At 41.7% G+C, this 22,409-nt stretch overlaps 1 protein-coding gene across 3 annotated transcripts; it reads right to left on the bottom strand.

The window, feature by feature from the left end:
* Positions 1-40: 40 nt before the first annotated feature.
* Positions 41-20,163, bottom strand: NBR1 (NBR1 autophagy cargo receptor). 3 transcript variants are annotated; one of them, XM_082331761.1, is made up of 21 exons: positions 19,822-20,163; positions 17,476-17,538; positions 16,151-16,169; positions 15,740-15,762; positions 14,660-14,878; positions 13,990-14,064; positions 12,626-12,843; positions 11,329-11,493; positions 10,632-10,838; positions 9,169-9,328; positions 8,366-8,653; positions 7,769-7,921; positions 7,215-7,290; positions 6,634-6,744; positions 5,965-6,150; positions 5,706-5,840; positions 4,692-5,052; positions 4,294-4,388; positions 3,644-3,722; positions 2,788-2,893; positions 41-2,410 (listed from the first exon to the last, which is right to left on the bottom strand). In XM_082331761.1, exons 1-21 carry the CDS (start codon positions 19,978-19,980, stop codon positions 2,237-2,239), a joined length of 3,072 nt encoding a protein of 1,023 aa, XP_082187887.1. In that variant the 5' UTR covers positions 19,981-20,163; the 3' UTR covers positions 41-2,236. The 3 variants fall into 3 exon arrangements, with proteins under 3 accessions (XP_082187887.1, XP_082187889.1, XP_082187888.1); XM_082331763.1 differs by having other exon boundaries at positions 19,737-19,824; XM_082331762.1 differs by lacking the exon at positions 41-2,410 and having other exon boundaries at positions 2,878-2,966.
* Positions 20,164-22,409: the final 2,246 nt, after the last annotated feature.

The raw sequence follows: 22,409 nt of genomic DNA, 5'->3' as shown, positions 1-22,409 counted from the left end.
CCGCCGCCCCCCGCGGGTGAAGAGGCCGGGGCACAGCCCAGGGGATCGAGAGTTTTATTGTAAGGAGGGAGAAGGGCGGCGCCCCCCTCCGCCCCCATCACAGTCACTTTAAAGTGCTCACCCGGCGCAAGATACAGAGGTCACAGCCGCACTACAGAATATATTATAAATTACACATGCAGCCATTAACAAAATATACAAAGCCAACAGAAATACATCTTAAGCCTGAGCGTACATTATCTAAACTCTAGTAAAAAGTAACCTAAAGAAAACAGCATTTCAGTCTTCACGTGTCCATCTGCAATGAAGCGTTCCTCCTCACGCGCTGTAGCGTTTTGTTCGTTTATCGAGCGCGTTAACGTTGCGAGCGCACAGGGCACGCGCGTCCCCCCGCGCGCTCCAGCTCCTACGCTGAGCGACTTCACCAGCTACCGCGCTTCATCCGTGTCCTTTCCTCCTCCTCCAGCAGGCGTAAGCCAGAAGGTACTCCAAATAGCATGCGTAAGTCAAGGTGGGGAAAACGGTCGTCTCAAAGTTACAGAAAGATCTTCATCTGGTCCACAGCGGACAGCCGTACTGGTGTACAGAGACGGGAAACACTGCAAAATAGTTCTACTGTATCTCAAAATAAACATTTAAGAGTATCTCTTCCACAATCTATAAAAATAGGTTTAAAACAAAAATGGTATGATACATTTTTTTCTTCAGTTATTTTAATGGTATCTTATCCCTAAGGGTATTATGTCTTTTTTTTAAAAATTACTACCACTGATCCCCTGGTCAGTCACAATACTGATACTGCTTCAGCTACGCTGTGACAAAACAGGAACACCTTCGTTTGAAGCAGCAGTAATAAAATATTTTAGGATCAATGGTCTCCTACTGCAGCAAGGAGAAAAAAGTTTGCTTGAAAGTAAGAAGGTAGCCAACACTGCTGTCCCCTTCAGAGGACTGGACTCTGAAAAGTTATCTATGGACAGACCACTGCACAGCAGTGTACGTTGCTCATTTCTTGTGATTCTTCAGAATCAAGTCTCTCTCAGCACATTTAGAAGGGAATTCTTAGATTTCCAAATTAAATATGGGCATCTAAAGCAAAATCTTGCGGGGAAAAATGAATCCTCCAGCTGTGTCTATGGAAACACAGGAGCAGCTAGAACCCTCACAGAAGACTGCACGCTCAAAACTGCTGAAGTTCATGCATTTTTCAAACTGTAATGCAAGTCACACAATCCCTACGCAAGCACTCTTCCCATTCCTAAACTGTACCAGAATTTGCACTCCAATTCAGGTCTAGGTTTCTTCTTCAGTTCTTCTACGTGGTGTTAACAGAATAAGAGGTTTGCGCTATATTGAAAAAAGACAGCGGTCAAATTTTTAACACTTTTACAAAGAGCCTGTAGAGATTCTTAGAGAGGCCTTTCCTACCCTTACACTCCATTCTAACAAACTATTTTAGGTAGGCTATATTTTCCTGTTAGAGATATGTTTTGCACTACCGTTACTAGGGGTGGTTCAGTTGCTGCTGGTAAATTTACTCTCCTGCTTCATCCTGCTAGGAGAAGCAATGACTTTCCTGGTATTCCTCAGTTTAACAGTGGTTACACTGTCACACTTCGAATGTTGTTTGATGGTCCAAGACGGCTTTTGTGTATGAGCAACCTTTTTCTTCTAAGAATCATTTGTAAGGTTTAAGTCTGTTACGTTACTACTATGCATTGGACGAATCAATTACTAAATTATATCAGAAGAAACAACTTGCTAGTTATGGGCACCTCTTGTAAATTAGGCAAGACTACATTTTACAGCAGCATTTTACATTGGTTCCTATTCCAAAGCTTGTTAAAAGTCAACAAAACAAGTTTCCAGCTGCCTAAAAAAAAAAAAAAAAAAAAATCTTACACACAATAAAAGGGGAAGTTCTCATCTGGGTGGAAGTTTAAAGTAATTCTACAGGATTCCCTGATAAAAGGATTCAGTATGAAATTAGAGACTTAAAGACTACTCATTTAGCTATGAGGTCCAAATAGCAGTTGAAATTCTGGTCTTCAATGCATAAGATGCTGTGACAAGCACTGTTTGACATTTCCATGAGAAAAAAAGTCAAAAGCTCAAAGAAAAGCCACAGTTTCAGTCACACCTCCGAACAGAAAGCAGCTGAGGAGCAGCCTGCTACTGTTGCAGCGTTTAATGAGAGTTTTCCGAAGGCAGAGGCTGCCTCCCCCCAGCAGGAGGTTCAGCATCTGCCGCTGTACCAGTCGCTGTTACTGATCTGCAGCAATTCAGTTACCACTTGAACCATGTTATTGTTGTGTTTCTTCAGCAGGCGCAGGTTTAACTGCCGGTCACAGAATCCCATCTCACACAGACTGGACAGAAGAGCGGCAGTGTGCTCTTCTGTAGCCGCAGGCTGCCGAAAACAAAAAGACAGTAAGATAAGCTATAAAAAGGTAATTTTTTTTGCCATTTGAAGCAGCAGTTCTGCATTATATACTGGAATATAATTCAGGCACAGAGGCCCTTTTGTCCCCAGTTAAGCTGTATTCACTTTCGCTGTTCCCTTACAAAGGTGAATGACTACTCACGACGCTATGGGACATGCTTCTGCCCCCATGGTATGGATTTCCCTATCTGCTGGTGCAGCAGCATACCTCAAAGGGATGCCATCAAGCTTAACGTTTTACTGTTGCATGAATATAGAATATTGACACATTTATAAAACATAGACCTATAATTTTAAGGCTGGCATTCTATGAAACTCACATAGAAGACAGGGAAGACGTTTACCTGTTCCATAATGGGCGGTCCAGCAAATAATGCCTTGTAGGCAGAAGCAGCAACTGACAAAGCTCCTTTAACGAGTTCTCCTGCAATGCTGCTTCCTTGAGGGTATCTGCAGAGAAGTCGGCTGTTACCTCGGGTCAGTAAAGCCAAGCGTTTGTTTCACATGACATGCAAGTCTCTCCCTGTTGATGGCCCACCTGAGATTTAGTTCTTGTTGGAGAGAACAACCCACGACCCAAAGGAATCACTGCTCTTCGGGAACTGAGCTATCCAGGAAGCTCATTCCTTCTTTCTTGGTACCTTCTATTAAATTGTGGTTTTATGCTAAAGTACAGTAGTCTGCTTTCCATAACATGGGCGTCTGTAAAGAATCAAGCATTCTGACCCAGAAGAGTACCTCTATACACGAAAGCCATGCACTGCGAGGCAACCGTTCAGGCCAGAGTGACTGTCATTTGTTTTCCAACAATTCCCAAGCCACTTAATATTCTGTCTTATTCCTCCAGTCTCAGTATCTTAAGATGCTTAACTTTGTAGCTAACTTACAAAATCCCTATTTTTAAGAATCCCGAGATTTTCCAGAAAAAACCCACAGAATTTTAGAAGGATTCAGCTTGAGCTCTTCATACACTTTTGCTTGCCAATGCTGCATCCTTCGTATTCGTGTCTAAGTAGAAACCAAGATCTTATGAAAATACAGCACTACATAATTGAGCATACGTTTCCTTTAAGAAGGGAGACCTTTCTACCAAAGTACTGACTACATGAAATCTGTGAGCCAGTGCTTTTTCTGGGTGCTTAATTTAGCAGTTCTCAGTTCAAAAGAGTATTTGGGAAGGCCCAGCTTCAGCTTCATTACCTTGGGTATTCTGAGCACTTCTGTTTACTTGTTAGAAGTCCAGAAGACCTTGGTTCATGAATGTCTTCACCACTGGGTTCTGGAACAGGAAGAAAAAACTATCAGATCACCATGTCCAGTTAATGAGAAGCTGAAGAGATGCAACATGTAAATAAATGGAAAGGAGTGGGATTCAGTCCAAAATTAATACTTTCAAGTTTAGTTATCCAGACACAAACTAGGTATACAGGATTCTCACTGCAGTCAAAACAATCAAAAGGCTTTCAGGAGTCATTTGGCTGATTAGCGAGTGGGTGTTTACCAACATGACATGAACTGCGACTGAACTGCCAGTGACTGTAACAACAGCTTAAATACATAGCTCATTAATTGCAGAGCGAAGTAATTTTCCAGATGTCTACAAATACTTCTGAGTGCCCTCCTACCATTTCTAATTAATAGATGCTCTTAGCTGATTCACAAAGCCAATTATTATTATTTCTTTATTCAAATCTTCTGTATAGTAAAATTTCAACACCCAGAGAAAAAACACTCATTACTTGGTAGATTTCTGCTCTCCTCAAGAATAACAAGACCTCAAATCCAATACTAGGCATAAGGAATAGGCGATAACAACTGTGGATGCACCCTTCATTAAGTACTGTCAATACCTTCTCTTATTTGATTATGAGGAGTAGAAGAGAGATTCTCTGAAGCGGATATGTCTGGTTCTTGGAAGACAGGATTCTGAAGAGATGTAACATTCCTGAGAACATAAGGCAAAAAAATTACTTTTACTTCTGTCGTTCTACACGTACACGTGTAGGTAAGTCAAGATCAACACACAAAAGAAAAAGCTTCACGTGCTCCCTTCTTTCCCTCTCTTGCGCTCCCGTAATTGGCGAGTACCAGCTTTATAAAAAGTTGCAGGATTTAGGCCGTTCACTCCAGTATGTGACAAAACTTTTGTTGCAACAATTTTCGTTTGGACACTGAACTTACGCACAACACCCTGCCGACTCTACAGCAACACTAACATAACCATTTTGTTCTTGTCCAAGCAGCATACCTTTGTGTCTGGGGCAAGGTGTCCGCAGCCTCTGGGGCTAGTGGGACTACAGCCAGTGTCTGCGAAGTTGTCAAAATATCACTGACGGTGATCTGTGGCTGGCTTCCCCCTTCTGGATTCTCTGCTCCTGTTTCAGGTTCTCCCGTCTTTTCCAAACTGGGCTGAGAAAGAGCCGAACTATACATAGACTCCCCTAAAGGACGACTGGTATCAAAGCACTCGGGGAGAATAATGATATAATCCTCTGATGAAGCAGAGGAGCCTTGACTTTGAACATCATCTTTATCATCATCTTCCTCTTCATCAGTATTGCCAGTACGACTACAGGGGCTTGCGCGCTCATCAGACAGCAGAAGGTCCCCTAACAGGAAAAATAAAGTGAAGTATTAACAATTGTCCATTTTGTATGGATAACAGCAAAGACAGTATTGCCCCAGCTATAAAAGGCAAGTATTCAGAAACAACTGTCAACCTTTGCTGCTGCTATTAATGGTATCATTTTATTTGTCTGTTGTGGGGGTGTAGTGTGAAAGAGTAATGGAATTTCGTGTTAAGCCTATGCAGATATGCTGCTGATATTAATGCTCATAATAAAAACAGGAATAAGAGCTACACTGAGAACTTAAACAGTAGTCTTCAGCTCCTAAATTACACGCATCAGAAAGTTCAAAGCACTGACTTCAAGCTACAGGTACAAAGTATGGAAGCACCAGCCATGCTTAACATACGAGCGCTTATTTGAATTCCCCACTGGAAGCTTTATGTCTCAGTTTCACTATTTTTCCTGTAAAGCAGCTGTTAAACTAGCTGCTTGTTCAGAGTACTGACACCAATTTTCTGATGTAATAATGATTCTCTTGATCTAAGGAGGACCAGTTTCCTAGAACAGTGCCAGATCTTTTTACACCTGGGTTGGTGGTTTTTTTTGTTGTTGTTGTTTTTTGGGTTTTTTTGGTTTTTTTTTTAATAGCCCTTATTACAGCTTTATCTTAAATTCAAACCTATTTTACTTACCACAGTCATTTTCGGTCATTGTCTCTGACCAGTGAATCTTTGCTTCCTTTTTGGAAGTGGAATTAGTTTTTATCCTAGGAGATTCTTCATTTATCACATTGCAACCGAAGGTGTCTTGCAGTGTTTGTAAAGAGTCTAATAAAACAAATCAGGAAAAGCAATTAAAGCGATACCACCACCTGCAGCGCAGGGCAATTTGCGGCCAATGTCTGACTGCAAAAAGGCAAAGCCACAGAAGCCAGCTAAAGACAGCACTTACTCCTGACGGTCTTTTTTTGTGGGGGCCTATGGTCAGGTGCAGCATCCAGGGTGAGAGAGCGAATTACAGTTTCACAGACAAACTGAGTCCCACTCATGTCTTCTTCCCCTTCCTCCTGGTTCAGGGGATGTTCAGCTTTCACTTTCACTATGCAAGTATCTGCAGGAAAGCAGGCTTCGGTCATTCCTTTGAAAGGGAAACATAAAAGATTATTTTAACACCACCACAAGGAAATGCAAGCGTAAGAAGAATTTTTTAGGCTAGCCAAGGCTAACACTGACTCTACGTGTTAATTCTTCTTAAAAATTGAAAGATTCTGGAATTCAGTTCAAGTTGAATGTGAAAGTGATTGAGAAGTATGGGGGCCACACCTGGAGTGCTGGAGCATAGTCTAGTTTATAAAAGGCAAGCTGTTAATTCTCTCAACAATTCTAGTAGTCGGACAAATCAAGAGAAGCATTTCTATTTCTGAATTCTACATATATTACGCTCCAACCTCTACAACCAGAGAGTAGCATCAGACTACAGGTTTGTGAGCCAAACAACTGTTTTTCCACAGAAGGGAGAGACAGGAGTTAGAATTCTTTTTAGACATCAAGACTGCTGACCACGCGGAAGTGACAACATCCTCCTCCCCTCACCCCCAAGCTCCCCATGACTACTGCTTACCAGGCACTGGTTTAAATCCACTCCCCTCGTTCTCCTCCTCTATCTGACCTAAGCCAGGTTTCTCCAGCAAGGGGCTATCATGTGGCAAAGGGGACATGCATGGAGTCATGTCTGAAAAACAAAGGCAGCAAAGATAATTGGCACTAAAGGAGTAGGAACCTTCCTTCCTCCAGGAGGCAACCTTTTAAGAGGTTATCCTTTTTTAAAGGATATTCTTCCAAGACTGAAGAAACCCAGTTATCTTACAAGATAATTTGGTGAAATAAACAACTAGCTTTGCATTACACTGGCACTGGTTGAGCAAAGAAAATGCCAGCCTTCTTCAACATCTGGAATCTTACAGCCTTGGGGTTGTGAAGCTGAAAAGAAGCCAAGACTGAAAAATACAAAGGACACAAATCACTATAAATATCTCCTCTAAGACTGCAGCAAGAACCAAAATGGAAAGACAGGAGAGCCGGGAAGACACTCTAGCCCGAAGAACAAATAAGCCTTTTGCACAAGTAAACGTAGCTTTTCGGTGGGTAAACAGTTAACTCTGAATGCTACAGACAGCACACAGAATACGAGAAGAACCTTACCAACAGGAGTATTGTGTGGCACTTGCTCCAATTCCTGCACGATATTAATGTCCAACAGCTCAAAGGACAGCAAATCCTACGGAAAGAAACACCACACCGTTTTCATCAAGCCCTGAGATGGAATCTTATGCTGTACTTCCCCGCATCAGATCCCATTAATTTACAAATAAGTCTACTCGACTTCCTTAGTTACCCAGCAAGATCTCAGAGTGCAATTTTCCCATAACGTACATCCACGTCACAGAACACTGTACATGAATTAGGGCAGCAAGAGGCAAAGCTAAGTACTCCCTCGTTAGGGGCCAGAGAAAGACCCAACCCTGCAACTCTCTATTGAGAACCTTAGTCTGTCCTGCACGTACCTTCCATGTAGCGACAGTCCCCAATACTAATCCAAGAAAATAGTTCTGCTATATAAAACGCAATATACTCTTCCTGAAAACACGGTGGCTATTTTAGAGCTCAGAAGCTTTTTATTCTCATGGATGTCTACGTACCTAGATATCAAACCCAAGGTGGTTTGTTTTAGCGCTATCCGAATTTTAGCACTTTACCTGTGCAGTGAGGAGATCAACAGATGGGATATAAAATTCCCTCTCACTTGGCAGATTTTTGATCTTTAAAGGAATAGTTGGCAGAGGTATTTCAGCCTGCTCCATGATTTCACCTATCAGCTGAGCACCTGCTTCTGTCTTTGACGAAGTATCCTGCAAAAGCATAAAAATAATGTCCCAGAAGCCCCTTAGGCTGGCAGTAAATAAAACAATTAGATGAAAGGTAAAGCCTGCATATTGTGTAGAACACCACAAGTAACTTGGAGAGATTTAATTCAACTCATTTTAGAGCCAAAAGGACACGATCTAACATAAAGAGAAATCCTACAGTGTTTCAGTTCGAAGAACTAGACAAATAGCTGCAACAGACTGATAAATAATCCCATGCCTGTCAGAAAGAATGACCATTTTAGAACTTAAAAATGCGTAAGAGTTGTGTTTCTTTTCTATTAAAAATAAAAATTGGAAGCAAACAACTAAAAGAATCTCCTGGAAATCAATACAGTTAGGGATGCTAAGCCACTGCACCAAACAATAGCCACTGCTCCTTCTACTAGGCAATTCGCAACTGCCCCAAATACCGCATCAGCTACTTGCCTGTTTGGTGCTGGAAGCTTTATCCTTCTGACAGGAGTCAGAATCCTTCCAATTGCTTTCTAGATAGTCAGTGGCTGGGGAGGGATCCACAACAATACTGCACCAGATCCTGGGCCCAAACTGTTCCCCTTTGTGTGACAGTCTCCAGTGAGAGGTGTACGTTCCTTCTATATTCGGAGCTACAAACTCAACTGACACTGTTCCTACTTGTCCCGATGGAAGGGATGGCACTAACACATCTTTCTTTTCAGAAGATGCCAAGGTCAGGTTTCCCCACATAAGCTTCAGCTGAAATGCACAACAGAAAAAGCAAAAGTTAACTTCACAAGCTTCTCTGCAAACTGTGGGCAGTAAGGAGCACTTAAAGTTCCTCTGCTGAAAGGCCTTGGAGATACTAGGCATGGAGAAGAGAGGCTTCTAGTAAACACGCTCACATTAGTCACTGTCACCACAGAGTAAGAAGATACCCCCACCTTTGAACATGAACTCAGTCACTCGTAGAAGAAAGGCTTTTTCAAGTCAGAGAAGCAATGCAGCTGCTGTAAACAAGGTTGAACTGTAACGTTATAACAGCAGCGGCAGACTTGCTCAGTGATGTCAATCTCGACTGCTTTCCTCCTATAGTCCGCAGTTGTAAAGAGCACCTAGACACCTTATTGCCCCAGAACTCCCAGCTTGTGAATGAACACGCCAAATGAAATCCTGAACGGGTTCTGACAGAGAATTCAGATTCCTAACGCACACAAGTATTATTTTCCAGAACTATTTTAGTGTGTAGAAGTAATAGCAAAGTACAAAGATACCTTTGTGTCTGAGCTCCATTCCACGTTGCCAGTATTTTTCATTCGCCAGTGTTTGATGAACTTTGTTCCTGGTTGCAAGTGAGTCCCATCGGGCAAATTCTCATCCACAAATACTGCGCTTAGTGTTGGGACAATTCCTTGAAAGGGTTGACTGGGACTCCTGGGATTGGGGCAGGAAACAAACAAAAAATACACCAAAAAACCACCAAAACTGAGGAAGTCATTCAGCTGCTATTTCACCGGCTAAAAACGGAGGAGGCCGTTTAGTTTGTTTTCATCTTTTATCTCTAGAAGTGTTTCAAAATTCTAACATTTTTAGCTACTGTTTTCATCTGGAGTCTAAACACCACATAGCAGTTTGCTTGCCTTTACTTAAGGAAAAAAGAAACACAGCAAAACACTCTTTGCTTATTTGGAAGAGTATTATTATACTTGCAGAACTCAGGTTTAGCAGAGAAAAGTTCACTGATCTTCACCTGATTTGATTTAGTCTGACAGCACTTCGGGCTATGCTATTCTGTTAGAGAATGAAGTCATTGTCTTTATGATACTGAATCAAAAAGATTGTGCTATAATCTAAGCACTAGTGTCTTTTATTTGGCCTCACAAGCAACATTTTTCAGCGAGATACCAGTTTTCTCCTGAAAGGCACTCAAAAATAGATTTAATCCAAAGCTTTACTGTTAATTTGGGCACACTGAGAGGGGACTGGTGAAGCAGCTCATATGCATGCCAACTTTAAAAGATGTTAAAAAAAAGAATTCAGACCTAAATTAGCATTGGTTTTGTTCCTGTAATATGCCTGTTCAGCAAAAAGGAAGCAAAGATAGCTATTTTAAGCTCCCCACAAATGTAAGTCACTGATTAATGTTAATTTGACTTTTAAATGCCCTAAATGGAAGGGATGAATTAAAGAAACTAGAACTATACAAGTTTTACACCTGTACATTCATAAAACCAAAGGGAATGGAAAATGCAAAGTGGTTGCCTGCAAAGGCTGCTGTCCAGTGAGCTTCAGCCTAAGAGCACATAAAACGGGGGGGTGGGGGAAGAGCACTGAACATAAGCACACAGAATGCACTTGACTTTATGCAGAGACACTTCACATAGCCAGAAATTGGCCTTTTACAAGATGGCAGTAACGCTAATTTACGCTGTATGTGCATCATGCGTATATATGTAATCCTAGGCATTCCCCTTCCTCCTAAATCTATATAAATCTGTAAGTTTCTGGTAATAACCACCAGTTGCTTTTTTTTCTTCTCCTACTCTCCTCCAAAGTAAAAACAATAAAAACACTCCACCTTGCAAATTCCATTTAGACAAAATTCTCACAGGGCCCAATGACAAATGGCACTTTAAATGAGCCATTTCATATCCTTCCTCCTGTTACTTTAACTTGGTCTCGCCACGAAAGGACAGACGGCACAACTAAGAAATGCTCAGCTAACAACATCTCTTACAGGAAGGTATTAGGTTGGAGACTCTCAGATTTCAGAGCAGGTGAGCCACTGCTTTCCAGTACATGGACAGAGTTCCACAGATGAATTTTCCTGTGCAATTTTAGCTGCTTTTTGAGCTCTCGGACCTCTGCCTTTCGCTGTTTCTTCTCTGCTCGTAATCTTTGCTTTTCTGCCTTCAGAAATCTTTTGTCCATCTGTTTCTGGAGCCTGCAGAGAGAACAAGCCACCTTCTTACAATACGTTAAATTGACTAGAACTTAGCTTTAGCCAACACAGTCTTAGTTTCAAGGGGAACGCTTCAGGAAATGCCTCGTGCTTCCAGACTGGATATCAAATGATTTTAAAAGAACATCTTCGTAGTTGCTTGTGAAGATATTTTGAATGGCCTCAGTGAAAAAGCAAACTTGAAGGCAGATTAGAGTATGCTCTAAGAAAAAGCAAGCTCTCCAAGTTTGCTACCCACCTATGACACAAAATTCTGTCTTTTCTACTTTATTAAAAACGCTGTAAGATTTGTGCCTTAGGCCATTTATAAGTATATAGCTTATTTTAGCTACTCGCAATAAAGTCTGAGTACCATTTCCATTTCTTGTTATCTCTAAATCTAAAATAAAAGCTGAACATCAACCCCAATGCAGGTGTTTCCACTTTGCTATCAGGATCATCTCATCAGATACTGACAGGTGCCACCATTTACCTAACTTGCTCCAGAGTAGCAGGCAGGCGAGGTGAAAACTCTGCAAGGCTGGAATTCTCAGCCATACATAGCACAGGTCTTCGCAGCTTTAACAAGACATGATTAGGATCATGTGCATATATTCCTGCTTCACACTGTTCACAGATATTGTAGGCTGGACAAAGGCTGCAAAGCAGAAAAGGCAGAAGGTTACCAAGAGGCAGACAAAGAATTAATGCACTAGAAAAAGACACTGAAGGATAATTAATTCTTACATTTCTGCAGGGAAACAACTCTGAATCGTACTACCATTGTAAGCAGCGCCTGAGTGAAACACAAGCTGGTTGTCTCACTTGTACATCAATATTTGGAGCCATCTGGAATACCTAGATCAGTATCTCTCTTCTTGGCAAAACTGCAACAGTTGTCCCTTCCTTCTTGAATATACATTGAAAAAACCTGATGCTTCCTTTAGCACAAGTGACTAACAGTTGCTGCTACAAAGGATAAAAGGCTATACTGAAATCGAATGCCAGAAACAGCATGCTGCTTATGAAAATACAGCGGGTAAGTCAACTGAAGTACTCAGGGATGCAAAGCAGATTGCTCCTGCAGGAACAGGACTGGTAAAAAAAAAAAACAAACCAGACTGTCAACTCCTGCCAGCAAGAAAAATAAACATCCAAAGAAAAAAAACCCTGCTGGCATTCCATTCACTGCTGCTGCCTAGTCCTAAAAATATTTGCCTTTACAGTAATTGCCTCATTCAAATAAAAACCTCACTTTTGACACCTCACTTAAGATACTCATCAAAACCTATTTCATATTATTAAACTGACAACAGTGAGAACATTAAAAAAAGCATGACCTGCCTTAGTCTCATTGACTGTCAGAACTAAATAAAGGACTATGACAGGCTGGTGGTTTCAAGTTTTGCTTTTTTGTTTAGTTAACTGAACTGAATGAAACATTTTCTTTATACAATTACTGTAATTGCATGTTATGTGCAATTTGCACGTTATATGCAAAAAAGGTAAAGAGTGTTTGAGAATATAGCAAGTGCTATAAAGTTATCTCACTTTGCTTTAACAACTACCTTTTCTCAAAAAAGTATTAATTTTGCTCTTATACAGATAAGGTCTAGTCACCACAGCAGAGAACATAGGCTGTTTGTGAGACACATACTAGAGGTTCTGAAATGTACAGCACGCTGCAGATCAGAAATCCAGAAGTCTACACCACCAAGACAGTTTCTCAGACTCACTCGCATGCCTTACACGCTAGGTTTCCCACACTCCCATCTCTCATCACGTTCTACCTGCACTGGTAGCGAACTCCAACAATTCGGGCCTGGCAGTTGGAGCAGGAGATCAGCCAGTCACACTGGTTGCCATTCCCTGATTGTCTCTCTGAAGTTGGAGGTGTTGCTGTAACAGAGCTCTCAGGAAAATCTGGAGGCTGATTGTGATGAACAAGCTTCTCATATAGCTTCTGTTCCAGTTTCTCAACAGTTTCTTTAACTACTTGTTCCCTGAACTGGAAAAAAATTAAAGTAGTCATGGATGAGACCCACCTATGCAGCTTCAAAAGTCGGATTACATTGTCCCAAGTCTCCCAATCCGTAAGTCATAAAGCAGCTCAGAATCCACTTCCCATCCCCCCAGCACATTCCAGATGAAATTAAACAAGTATTACGTTCCTCAAAGAGGATTTGTATTTTAGAAAATACCAGTCCATAGGTTTTAACAAGGCAAATCAGAAGTCATATACTAATGTTTACAGTACTGAGGTTCTTCCATAACCTTGCACAAAGGGAAGGAAACCAATCTCTGAGACCATTAACACAACTCTCAACAAAGCCCTCTGGAGTCTCTGTCATTAAGTCCTGATTTTGTCTACCAGGGATGTTTTAAATACAACCATTAAGCTCCCCTATCTTTAGTTTGTAGAAAGAGGTGGCAGAGGAAAGGAGATGCTAGAAAAGAAAAGCTTAAAGATAAATGCGTATAATATTGTATTACTGTAACTTTTAGTTTCAAGAATTTGATAGCTAATTAATTCTTAGCATTCATATCCAACTGCTTCTCAGTGATGTTTATTAGCTGTTCAAAACAAATTAACACCCACATCATCTTAATCTATAAGTTATACTCATTGGCCTCCTGAAAATATTTTCTTAAACCGAGCAACCAAGAAAAGCAAGGTCATCAAGTGCTATGCTTCAAATCTCAGGAAACCTTAAGTATTACCCTACTGAAGCTAGTCAAACTAGAGCCTCCAACAGCAACACCGTATTTCATGCTCTCTCTCATGATGAGTGCCCTGAAGTTCCTATGACTATCTACAGTGCAACAGGGATTCTAGCATGGGAGCTACTTAAAACTAAACTCAAGCCAATCAAGTGCATAAATCAAACAATTCATTTTTGACAAGAAGTGGCATGTATCAAACTTTTTTTTTTTAAGGTAACACCTACACTGCACAGTCATAGTTAGACATCCAGTTTCCATTTATCGCCACAAAAGCAAAGTGATTAGATGCCTAAATGCCCTTTAAGACCCTAGTCACAAGTACTAACAGCAAGTGTGATCAGATGTAGAGTCAGGCATCACAGGTATCTTTTCCACCCACAGCCTCTTATGTATTCCTTTAATACTAAAATCCAGAAGAAAACACACTTACTGTTTCCAAGTAGCTAGTAAACCATCCTGGAGGATTTTCATTTGTTCTTCCTGTTCTAGTGTGATTTAATTTTTCCTGGGGAAAAAAACAAACAAAACCACACACACCACAAAAATAAGTCACGAACCTTAAGTATGCAAAGCTGCAAAAAAAACCTCAATACAGCAAGTTAACCACTTTCAAATAGCTCTCCCCTCAAGTGTCTTTGCAAAAAAAAAAAAAAAAAAAAAAAAAAAAAAAAAAAAAAAGATGTCAAGTTCTTTGGAAAACAGTGGAAAAGTAACACAAGGAAGCCACTGACATTTCCTTGAAAGATTTCTGCCTTATTAGCATTTGAGTGTAATTACACATCAAAGCCAAAGAAATCAAACCAACCAGAAGTTACTAGATGACAATCAGGGCTTCAGGAGACCAATTGCTTTGTTTATCAAAATACTTAAGAATGGTCAATGTGAAAGAATCTGTATTTCTAAGTACAGCATCAAAATATCCTCTTGAGGACATTCAAACAATTTTGCAAGCTTCAGTGGGCGCAGGTAGCCGAAAATGAAGACCAACTTCTGAACTCAGAGTTTTTATGTACGGGTAAAGATGACTATCAGCCTGTGAAGTGAACTACACATATGAATTCTTCGTTTTAATGAATATTTAATTCAGCTCTGCATCCTACCTGAATTGTCAGCGCCTCTTCATTTTTTAACTCTTCCTCTAACCCTTGAGCTGGCATGGAACGGTGCGAAAGAGGTTTCTTCTCATCCTTAAGAGGTGCCAACTTTTCTGTCATAGTTTTTTCACGTAGTTGTGAAGAACAAGAATACAAAGTTTCTTTCAGAGAAGAGTTTTCTTCATACACATTCATCTGAAGTTGATTTCCTTGTTTAACTGCAATCTAAACAAACAGCACATACATACACCATATTTACTCCACTTACAACCAACATACAAAATCCTGTAAAACTACAGCACCACGCTACACTGGGGAGGCTGGGGCAAGACTAGCACACACAAAAAGAAAAATTGAGTGAAACACCAAGGCGCAGGCAGCTGATAGTCTATTCTGCCTTTCTTAAAGGTGACCAGTATGCTTATTAAAAAGTTTATTATAAGAAAAAGGTTAATTATGCAGATATTCTGCAGGAATTTTTCAATCTACAATAAAGCTGTTCATGTGAGCCAGTAAATAATAGAGATTCTGTCCAGGATCTTACAGTAAATTTTAATTTATGATTATTTTCAAATTATTATCAGATTTTAAATTCAGACCATGAGCAAAAAGTTCTTGAAAGCATTAGTACTGTACAACTGAAACTTAAAGGAATGCAATTCTTATTTTGTCTAAGTAAAATTAACTGCTTATAAAACAACCAAGCACTGATGCCAACTGGAGTTTTATTGCCAGAGAGTACAACATTAGAGCCTACGTGGCAAGATTTTTAAAGGGATCCCACTAGAGCCCAGTATCTCCAAATATGGGATTACTGTTTAAGTGTTTGAGAAAGCCAGTCATTTAACCAATGAATTGGCTGCTCAGGGCCCTGAACCACAACTGCCTAATCAACTAATTTATACAAATCAAGATTAGCCTGGATGGAAAAAAACTGTAGCAAAACATTCAAGCTAGTGTCCAAAGCCAGAAAACTGAGCTATTCCGATTTCCATGGGCCAGGTAATGCTGGTTTTTTTCCTCAGCTACACCAATTTTAATTGGAGCAGGACGAATATATTGAAAAAAGTCAAAGAAAGCATTTACCTTCAGGGCTTCTTCATATTCCTCTAAAGAAAAAGGGAAAGAAATGTGAATTTTCCCTGTCTCAAACAATCGATGTAAGTTTAGCACACAGTATTTAGGGACCCTTACATCAAGGAGTGTCTCCCATACCTTCTGTAAATTCTTTTAAAATAGTGCTACTGAAGGAAGAAGTTGTATATACAGCAACAAGCAAACATGTTCTCACAGCCTAGAGACTTAACATTCCATTAATTTAGCAATTTCCAATTTGTTCCTATGGATCAAAAGCTCCTTCCCTTGGGAAGGATTTGATGCCCAGCCATACATAAAATCCCAAAATCAAAAAGCAAGCATTCTCAACTGCTTCTCCAAAAACAGGAACAACAGTTGGGGTCTGTCTACTGATTTCACTTCAGTAAAGTAGCAGCTCACCTTTGCTATTCACAGACACCTGCAAAGAGAAATAATAGTGAGTAATAGCCACTGATATATTTTTGTGATTCTCTTAAAATTAACATGCTTTCAGAATAAATGTACTTTTATCCAGAGTTCCTGAAATACCACTCCTTCAGATATTTGTTATTGCTGCCACAGTTAATCATTAACCAATGTTGTGGTGTTCTGGAGCAGACCGTGTTCTTTACTAGATTTGCACAACAAGCAAGGTCTCTGGCACCTACTAGCACCCAGACTGGTCTCATCTACTGGAAGCAAGCTGGTGCCGGTAACACTGGGTTCGCTATACAGGTTCACAGAGGTTGGACCCAGTTCCTTTTAATGTGCAACACAAAAGACTTAACTGTTCTTTGGATTTAGACACAAGCCAAGCCCATCTTCTACAGGTGCTCATTTACCAGTTTTGCACATAGGCGTTACTAATACAAGAAGCTGTTTAATCATTACAGCATTGCATCATTGTGAAAAATACTTACTCTATTACTACTTGAAATATATCTTTAACACATGCATCTATATATTTATACAGATACAGGCTGGAAAATAAGGGGGGAATCTTTCCCTGAAATGTTGCTGGAAGCATCGTGGCATTTCCCCTTAGGGGAAAAAAAAAGATAGAAACAAAGATCCCCATCTCTGCACTTCAGTAGAGATACAAACCAAGTAGTGGAACACAGATTTTGCAATAGTTCTGTGCCGTTTGAGAGCTACATTCTACTCTAAATCTCTAGATAAACAGAAACAATATGAGAGGGTGAGGTTATGCCCAGCAGGAAGTTACTCAACAAGGACGACTAGAAGTAACCAATTTGTTTTCCGAGTCAGTAATCTGCTTGGAGATTATAGCATTTGCATAGAACGAGCAGAGGATTTGAGTACACCAGATCACTGAAGTAAACGTATGCTACATTTTTCAGAGGAAGGAGTACAGATTGAAGAGACAGGGCTTTGCCATGACTACAAACACAAATAGTTACAACTACCTTATTCTGATAAAACGAAAATTAAGAGTCCCTCAACAGAAGCATCCCTCCCTCAGAGGCCACAGAACCACTGGCTGTTTCTATGGGGTGGGAAAAAGAAAGGTAGTAGCTTCTAAAAAAATATTTTAAAATAAGTATGCTACATTAAGAGTGAAATAACAAGACTAATAGCTATTTTCTTATCAAAGGGGCAAAAACATCACCTCTGATCTGTATAATAGGCTCTCCTGAAGGACCCACTACAAATAATCAAGAGGCAGAAAGGTTCACACCAGTCATGTTTTGGTAGACCTGTTGGGAGGGTGGGGGGTATTTTACCTCATCATTATCCTCATCGATGTATTTGATCTGAATGTTGTCCAGGTCAAATGAAACTTTAACCTGTAAGGAAAAAACAACACAAATCCACCATGAGACAGGACAACAGATGTTTCCAGTTAATCATGATTATTAATAGGGAAAAGTGTTTTAACCCTTCCACCCCCCCCTTCAGTTTCTCAGTTGAAATAAACACTGTTTTACAGAATGCATTCTTCTGGAGTTGAACCACTCTCCCCAGTGCCTTGCCTCCAACCTTTACTAACTTGCTCTAATGAAAAGAAAACATTCGTTTCTTTCATGTTTCACCTTCCCTAGTTAATGTTTACCCCAAAATAAATAATAATAACCTTTTCATTATAAGAGGACTAGCTCAGGGTCAAGGAACTCAGTCATGGTAAACACTGCAATACGCAAAGGCTAAAGCCAGCAATCACAGAATGCTAATTTTTACATTAAAAAGCACCAGGAAGACAGCTCACACAGGTGAGCAGCCTTTTTTCCACTAACCTATTCGTGTTTTGAGAAACCAGGATTAGTTCAAGTACTAAAATGAGCAAGGATCTCATTCTGCTACTCACTGGCTGATGCACTGTATATCTGAACATCTAAACCCATTATAGAGATGAGAATTAGGAGAATAAGCATCAAATGAACCATAAATGAAGGCCATTGTTCCCCTGTGTTGTATAACAGACTTTGAGATTCGTGTGCATTTTTGTATCATTTACCTCCACAAGCTGTACTTTTCTCGACAGAAACTCTCTCTGAAAAACTGCTGTATCTGAGACACATTCTGCTAGCCTGGACCTAACAGGAGAAGGGCAGCAGCCTTAGAAGACAGCAGATGGCTGGGACTCACACAGCATGACAAGAGCACAATGACATAGCTACATACATTCTGCGATCAACGTGCTCCGGGCAGGTTCCTCCCGTGATATATCCCAAATTAATTTGGGGAGTGCAGCGAGAGAACCAACTCAGCTTGTCAAAAAGAAACTGTGGTCTGTATCTACATTGTTTAGTACCACAAATTGTCCCCCTAAAAATCAAGCTAGAACCAGAGATTAGTTTATCCCTTATAAGCACCAGACATGTCTAATAATACATTAAAACATACGAAAGACACAGTTTAACTACTGTTAAACTACTACCTCGAAACAGTAATTCACACAACATAGCGCAGAGACACCCAGCGGTACTACCTTGGTTACAAAAACATTACTGTAGAGGAACACCACACCTTGAACAAACACACCCTCCCTCTCAGACTACTTAAGATTAAGGGCAACACCGCTTACGTAGCAATCTGCTTCCAGCTTTGATGCAAGGAGGATTCTGACCAGCTCAGGCATTCCTGCACGGTCTACCTGTCACCAAGTATTTTAAGCCTGAACTAGCGCCTCTTCTAGAAGACTGAAATACCACGAGTGAAGATGATGCAGTTCAAGCTTTGAATTTTAGTAATTCACAATGCAAGAACCTCCTGCAAGGCACACTGAAATACGTTAGCTAAAAAAATAACTGAAAGAGAAAATAAAATACTGGCAAGATCTCTTAAGATGCAACTTTGAGAGTAAGCTAAAAAAGCAGAACAGTTGCTACAGAATAAAGGAAGAAAAAAAAAAAAATCACTGCAATTTCGACCTCAGCCAATACAGCAATGTTCACTAAATAGCACTGGAAATAAACATCCAAACAAAAACTACTCAGTATACCAAGTGCATGATATACAGACCTTCATAAGCAACTGTCTATGCGTGCGTGGCCCACTAACAAAACCAGCTATACCCAAACCAGCACACACAAGGCACCAGGAAGCCAGAAACCAGAAACGTATGTTAGTGACTCAGTACCCCAGAGACCAAAGATAAATCCTCAGGAAAATGTTCCGTAAGCAACAGAAGAGTGCTACTTCACCATATCTATTTGCATGAGTAAAAGAATAGGGGATAAGACGCACAGACTGTACTTCATGGGGGTACAGTGCCAAAACCAAGACTCCGTAACTGTGGAAAAGAGCAAAGCACACAGCTAAGGCCACCTGCTCACACAGAAAAACAAGGGACCCATAAGAAGCCTTTCCAGAACAGGCTTTTCAGGCTGCTCGAAGTATATAACAGCAGTAAAAGTTACTGTTAACGCTAAGAGAAAAACTGAGACGCAGCAGAATAAACCACCAGTCCTAACAGCCTATGAAGTGGGGGGCACGGCTTAGCAAGCCGAGAGAGAAGACGCCGGGCCCTCGGAGAGGCGCTTACGCTCCCAGCGCCCCACCGAGAGGGCTCCCGCGGCTGCGGCCCCCCGCTCCGCCGCCTGCGGCCAGGCGGGACGGGCAGCGCTCACCATGGCCTCCACATCCGCCCACGTCGTGTGCGCCGCGTCCGACACCAGGAAGCTCTGGGTCTCCCCGCGGCAGGCGACGCGGAGGTTCACCTGCGGATCCATGCCGCGCTCCCGGGGAAGCAGGCGAAGCCCTGTCAGGCGGCCCGACGACCCTAACATGGCGGACCGAGGGCGGCCAGCCCCGCGCCCTCCGCGCGATACTATTAGCGGCCCCGCCTGCCACTCATCCTCCCCAGCGCCCTGGTTGGCCGGCGGGGCGGGACCAGACGCTGCGGCACCACAACAATAACAGCGCGGGGCAGCACCGCCAGCAAACGCTCACTGCCCAGGCCACGCCCACAAGACGCCGCGCCGGCGCCTGCGCACTCCGGTGAAATACGTGCGGCGGAGCCAATCAGCCACGCCCTTCCCTGCACCGCCCTGCCGCGGGAGGGGTGTTTGTGTCACGTGACAGGAAGGAGCTAATAAGAGGCCGCTTCGCGGCCCACGTGCTGTGTCCGGGGCGTAGGATTGGCTGTTCAGGTGCGTCGCGTCACGGGGTGGCGGAAAGGGCGCGAAATGCGACGCCGCCGGGCGGCTCCTGAGGGCGGGTGAGCGGCTCGGGGCCCGGCGGCCGCGGCTCCGCCACTCCGCCACTCGCCTGTGCCTCGTCCCCGTCCCGCCGGGCCCCCCCAGCGGCGACCGCCTCTCCCTGTGGCGGCGGGGCCGGGTGGCCGGAGCGCGGCGAGCGCGTTCGCTTCGGCCTGCTGATAGGCCGCGCTGCGGGGCCCGTCCCTGCTCCCGGGCTGCCGCCGCGTAAGGCCAAGCGGTTTCTCCTTCTTTTCAGAATTTGCGATATTGCTGTGGAGCGTTACCTGTGCTGGTTGGTGTAGGCGGTTCCCAGGTTCCTTTGTGTAAGCATGCCTGCTGTCTGCTTTACATCCTTTTCCCCCTAGAAAGCTCCTTATTTTCGCTGTTGTGCTTGTGCGTGCCCTGGCTGAGTTTCTGCTGAATGCTACTTCTGTAAACCCTTTTGGTTTGCCCCTTTGACTACGAGAGACTTGACAGGTTTTAACCATAAATATTCTGAATAAGACCTCTGCCAGTGCTGTAAAGCCTCTCTTGAGAAATAGCAGCTAGGTGTTTGACACTGTCCAGCATGTTACAGAAAAGCCACACAGGAGCAAACAGGGTTATGGGGTGCAACAGATCAGAAACAAAGCTGATTACTGCTTTTTTTCTGTAGAGTATTTTTGGATGTGAAGGATGGACTTCTCAGTGATCGCTATTGGAGATGTACAAAATGTGCTTTCAGCTATGCAGAAGAACTTGGAGTGCCCGATATGGTATGCCAGGAGGATAATGTGAACTCTGCATTAGTATAGTTAATGAGTCTTTTGTTTTTCTTTCTCTCTCTTCCTTTCTTTTTAAAATGCTTTGTCAGTTCTATGGGTTATCAGAAAGCAAAAAGAATTGTATTTTAAGGCTAAGTATATTGACATTTTGTAAGGCTCCAGTAAGAAAGTGCGAGACAGAACCTGTATTTTGCTCTTATGTTCCAGTGAACTTTGCTTTTCTATTACAACTTACATGTGTCAGTCCTCTGTCCAGTTAGGAAAAAATTGTGACTGATTGGATTATAGTATTGTTTGTAAAACAGCCTGGATCTTTGTCCTTTGTCTCTAAAAGTTAAGTGAAGTCTGCAGTTCTTTAATGCAAACAAATGCTGAAATAGCATAGGTTCTAGTTAAACCCTAGATACCTAGAATGTCTGATAAGCTTTTGAAAGACTCTTGCTTCCATTGAACTAAACTGCTGAAGTTTATTTCGTCTATGGTGACAAATGTTTTTAAATCCTTACATTTTAAAGCCATTTGGAAAGATTTTACTTTACTGCCATTGGAAAACCAAAATAATTTCTGTGTTGGTAATAACACCTATTACAAAGGCACAGAGCAGAAAGCATAGAATGTCTGTAGCACTACGCAGAAAAAACTTGCATCCAAACTTTTCTGAAGAGGCAGCGTGCTTTTCTCTGAGGTATCGCCATTGGGTGGTTGGCTTGGTTATTCGTTGACTTAAACAATGTTACAAGAGCTAGAATAGAAATGATTTCCTACATCTGCTGTTCTTTGTTGCATGTGGAATTTGATGGAATGATGAAACAGCTCAGAAAGTGATTTTACACGGTCTGGTACTGCTGATTGATAGGAGGAAGCTGACTTCAAGATGAAATGGAAATTTTCAATGTCTACTTTTTTGTATTTGTGCACTAAAGGTCTGGAAGTGTGTACTGTTTAGCTTAAATAGCAAGACACATTGTGAATGGCGGTTCAAAACCATGATTTTATTTTGTTGGTAATTATTAACTGGGCAGAAGGCTGTGAATATGGTGAGGTTGGGCCTGTCTTGCTTAATCTCCATATGTGACATTAAGGCATAAAGGTATAATATTTCTTTTCTATTATGGCAACTTAAAATATTAAAACATCCCAAAATACGAATAAATGAGATTGGGGAATGAATAATGCATGCAAAAGTAATGCTGAGGCTGCTTTTGGCTCTTGGTGTATATTTTGCTATAGGCACAAGTTTGACTGTTCTGCAGT

This window comes from Platalea leucorodia, assembly GCF_965183815.1.
Source record: "Platalea leucorodia genome assembly, chromosome: 22".
Lineage (NCBI taxonomy): Eukaryota > Metazoa > Chordata > Aves > Pelecaniformes > Threskiornithidae > Platalea > Platalea leucorodia.
This window is presented reverse-complemented; position numbering and strand designations above follow the sequence as displayed.

Excerpts from the sequence above, each read along its gene's own strand:
- NBR1 (XM_082331761.1), bottom strand. The coding sequence starts at position 19,980 with ATGTTAGGGTCGTCGGGCCGCCTGACAGGGCTTCGCCTGCTTCCCCGG. Across the intron at positions 17,539-19,821 it reads GGGCGGATGTGGAGGCCATG|GTTAAAGTTTCATTTGACCT; the intron begins GTGAGCGCTGCC and ends TTTTCCTTACAG. Across the intron at positions 11,494-12,625 it reads GGAGTTCGCTACCAGTGCAG|CCTTTGTCCAGCCTACAATA; the intron begins GTAGAACGTGAT and ends TCTGCTTTGCAG.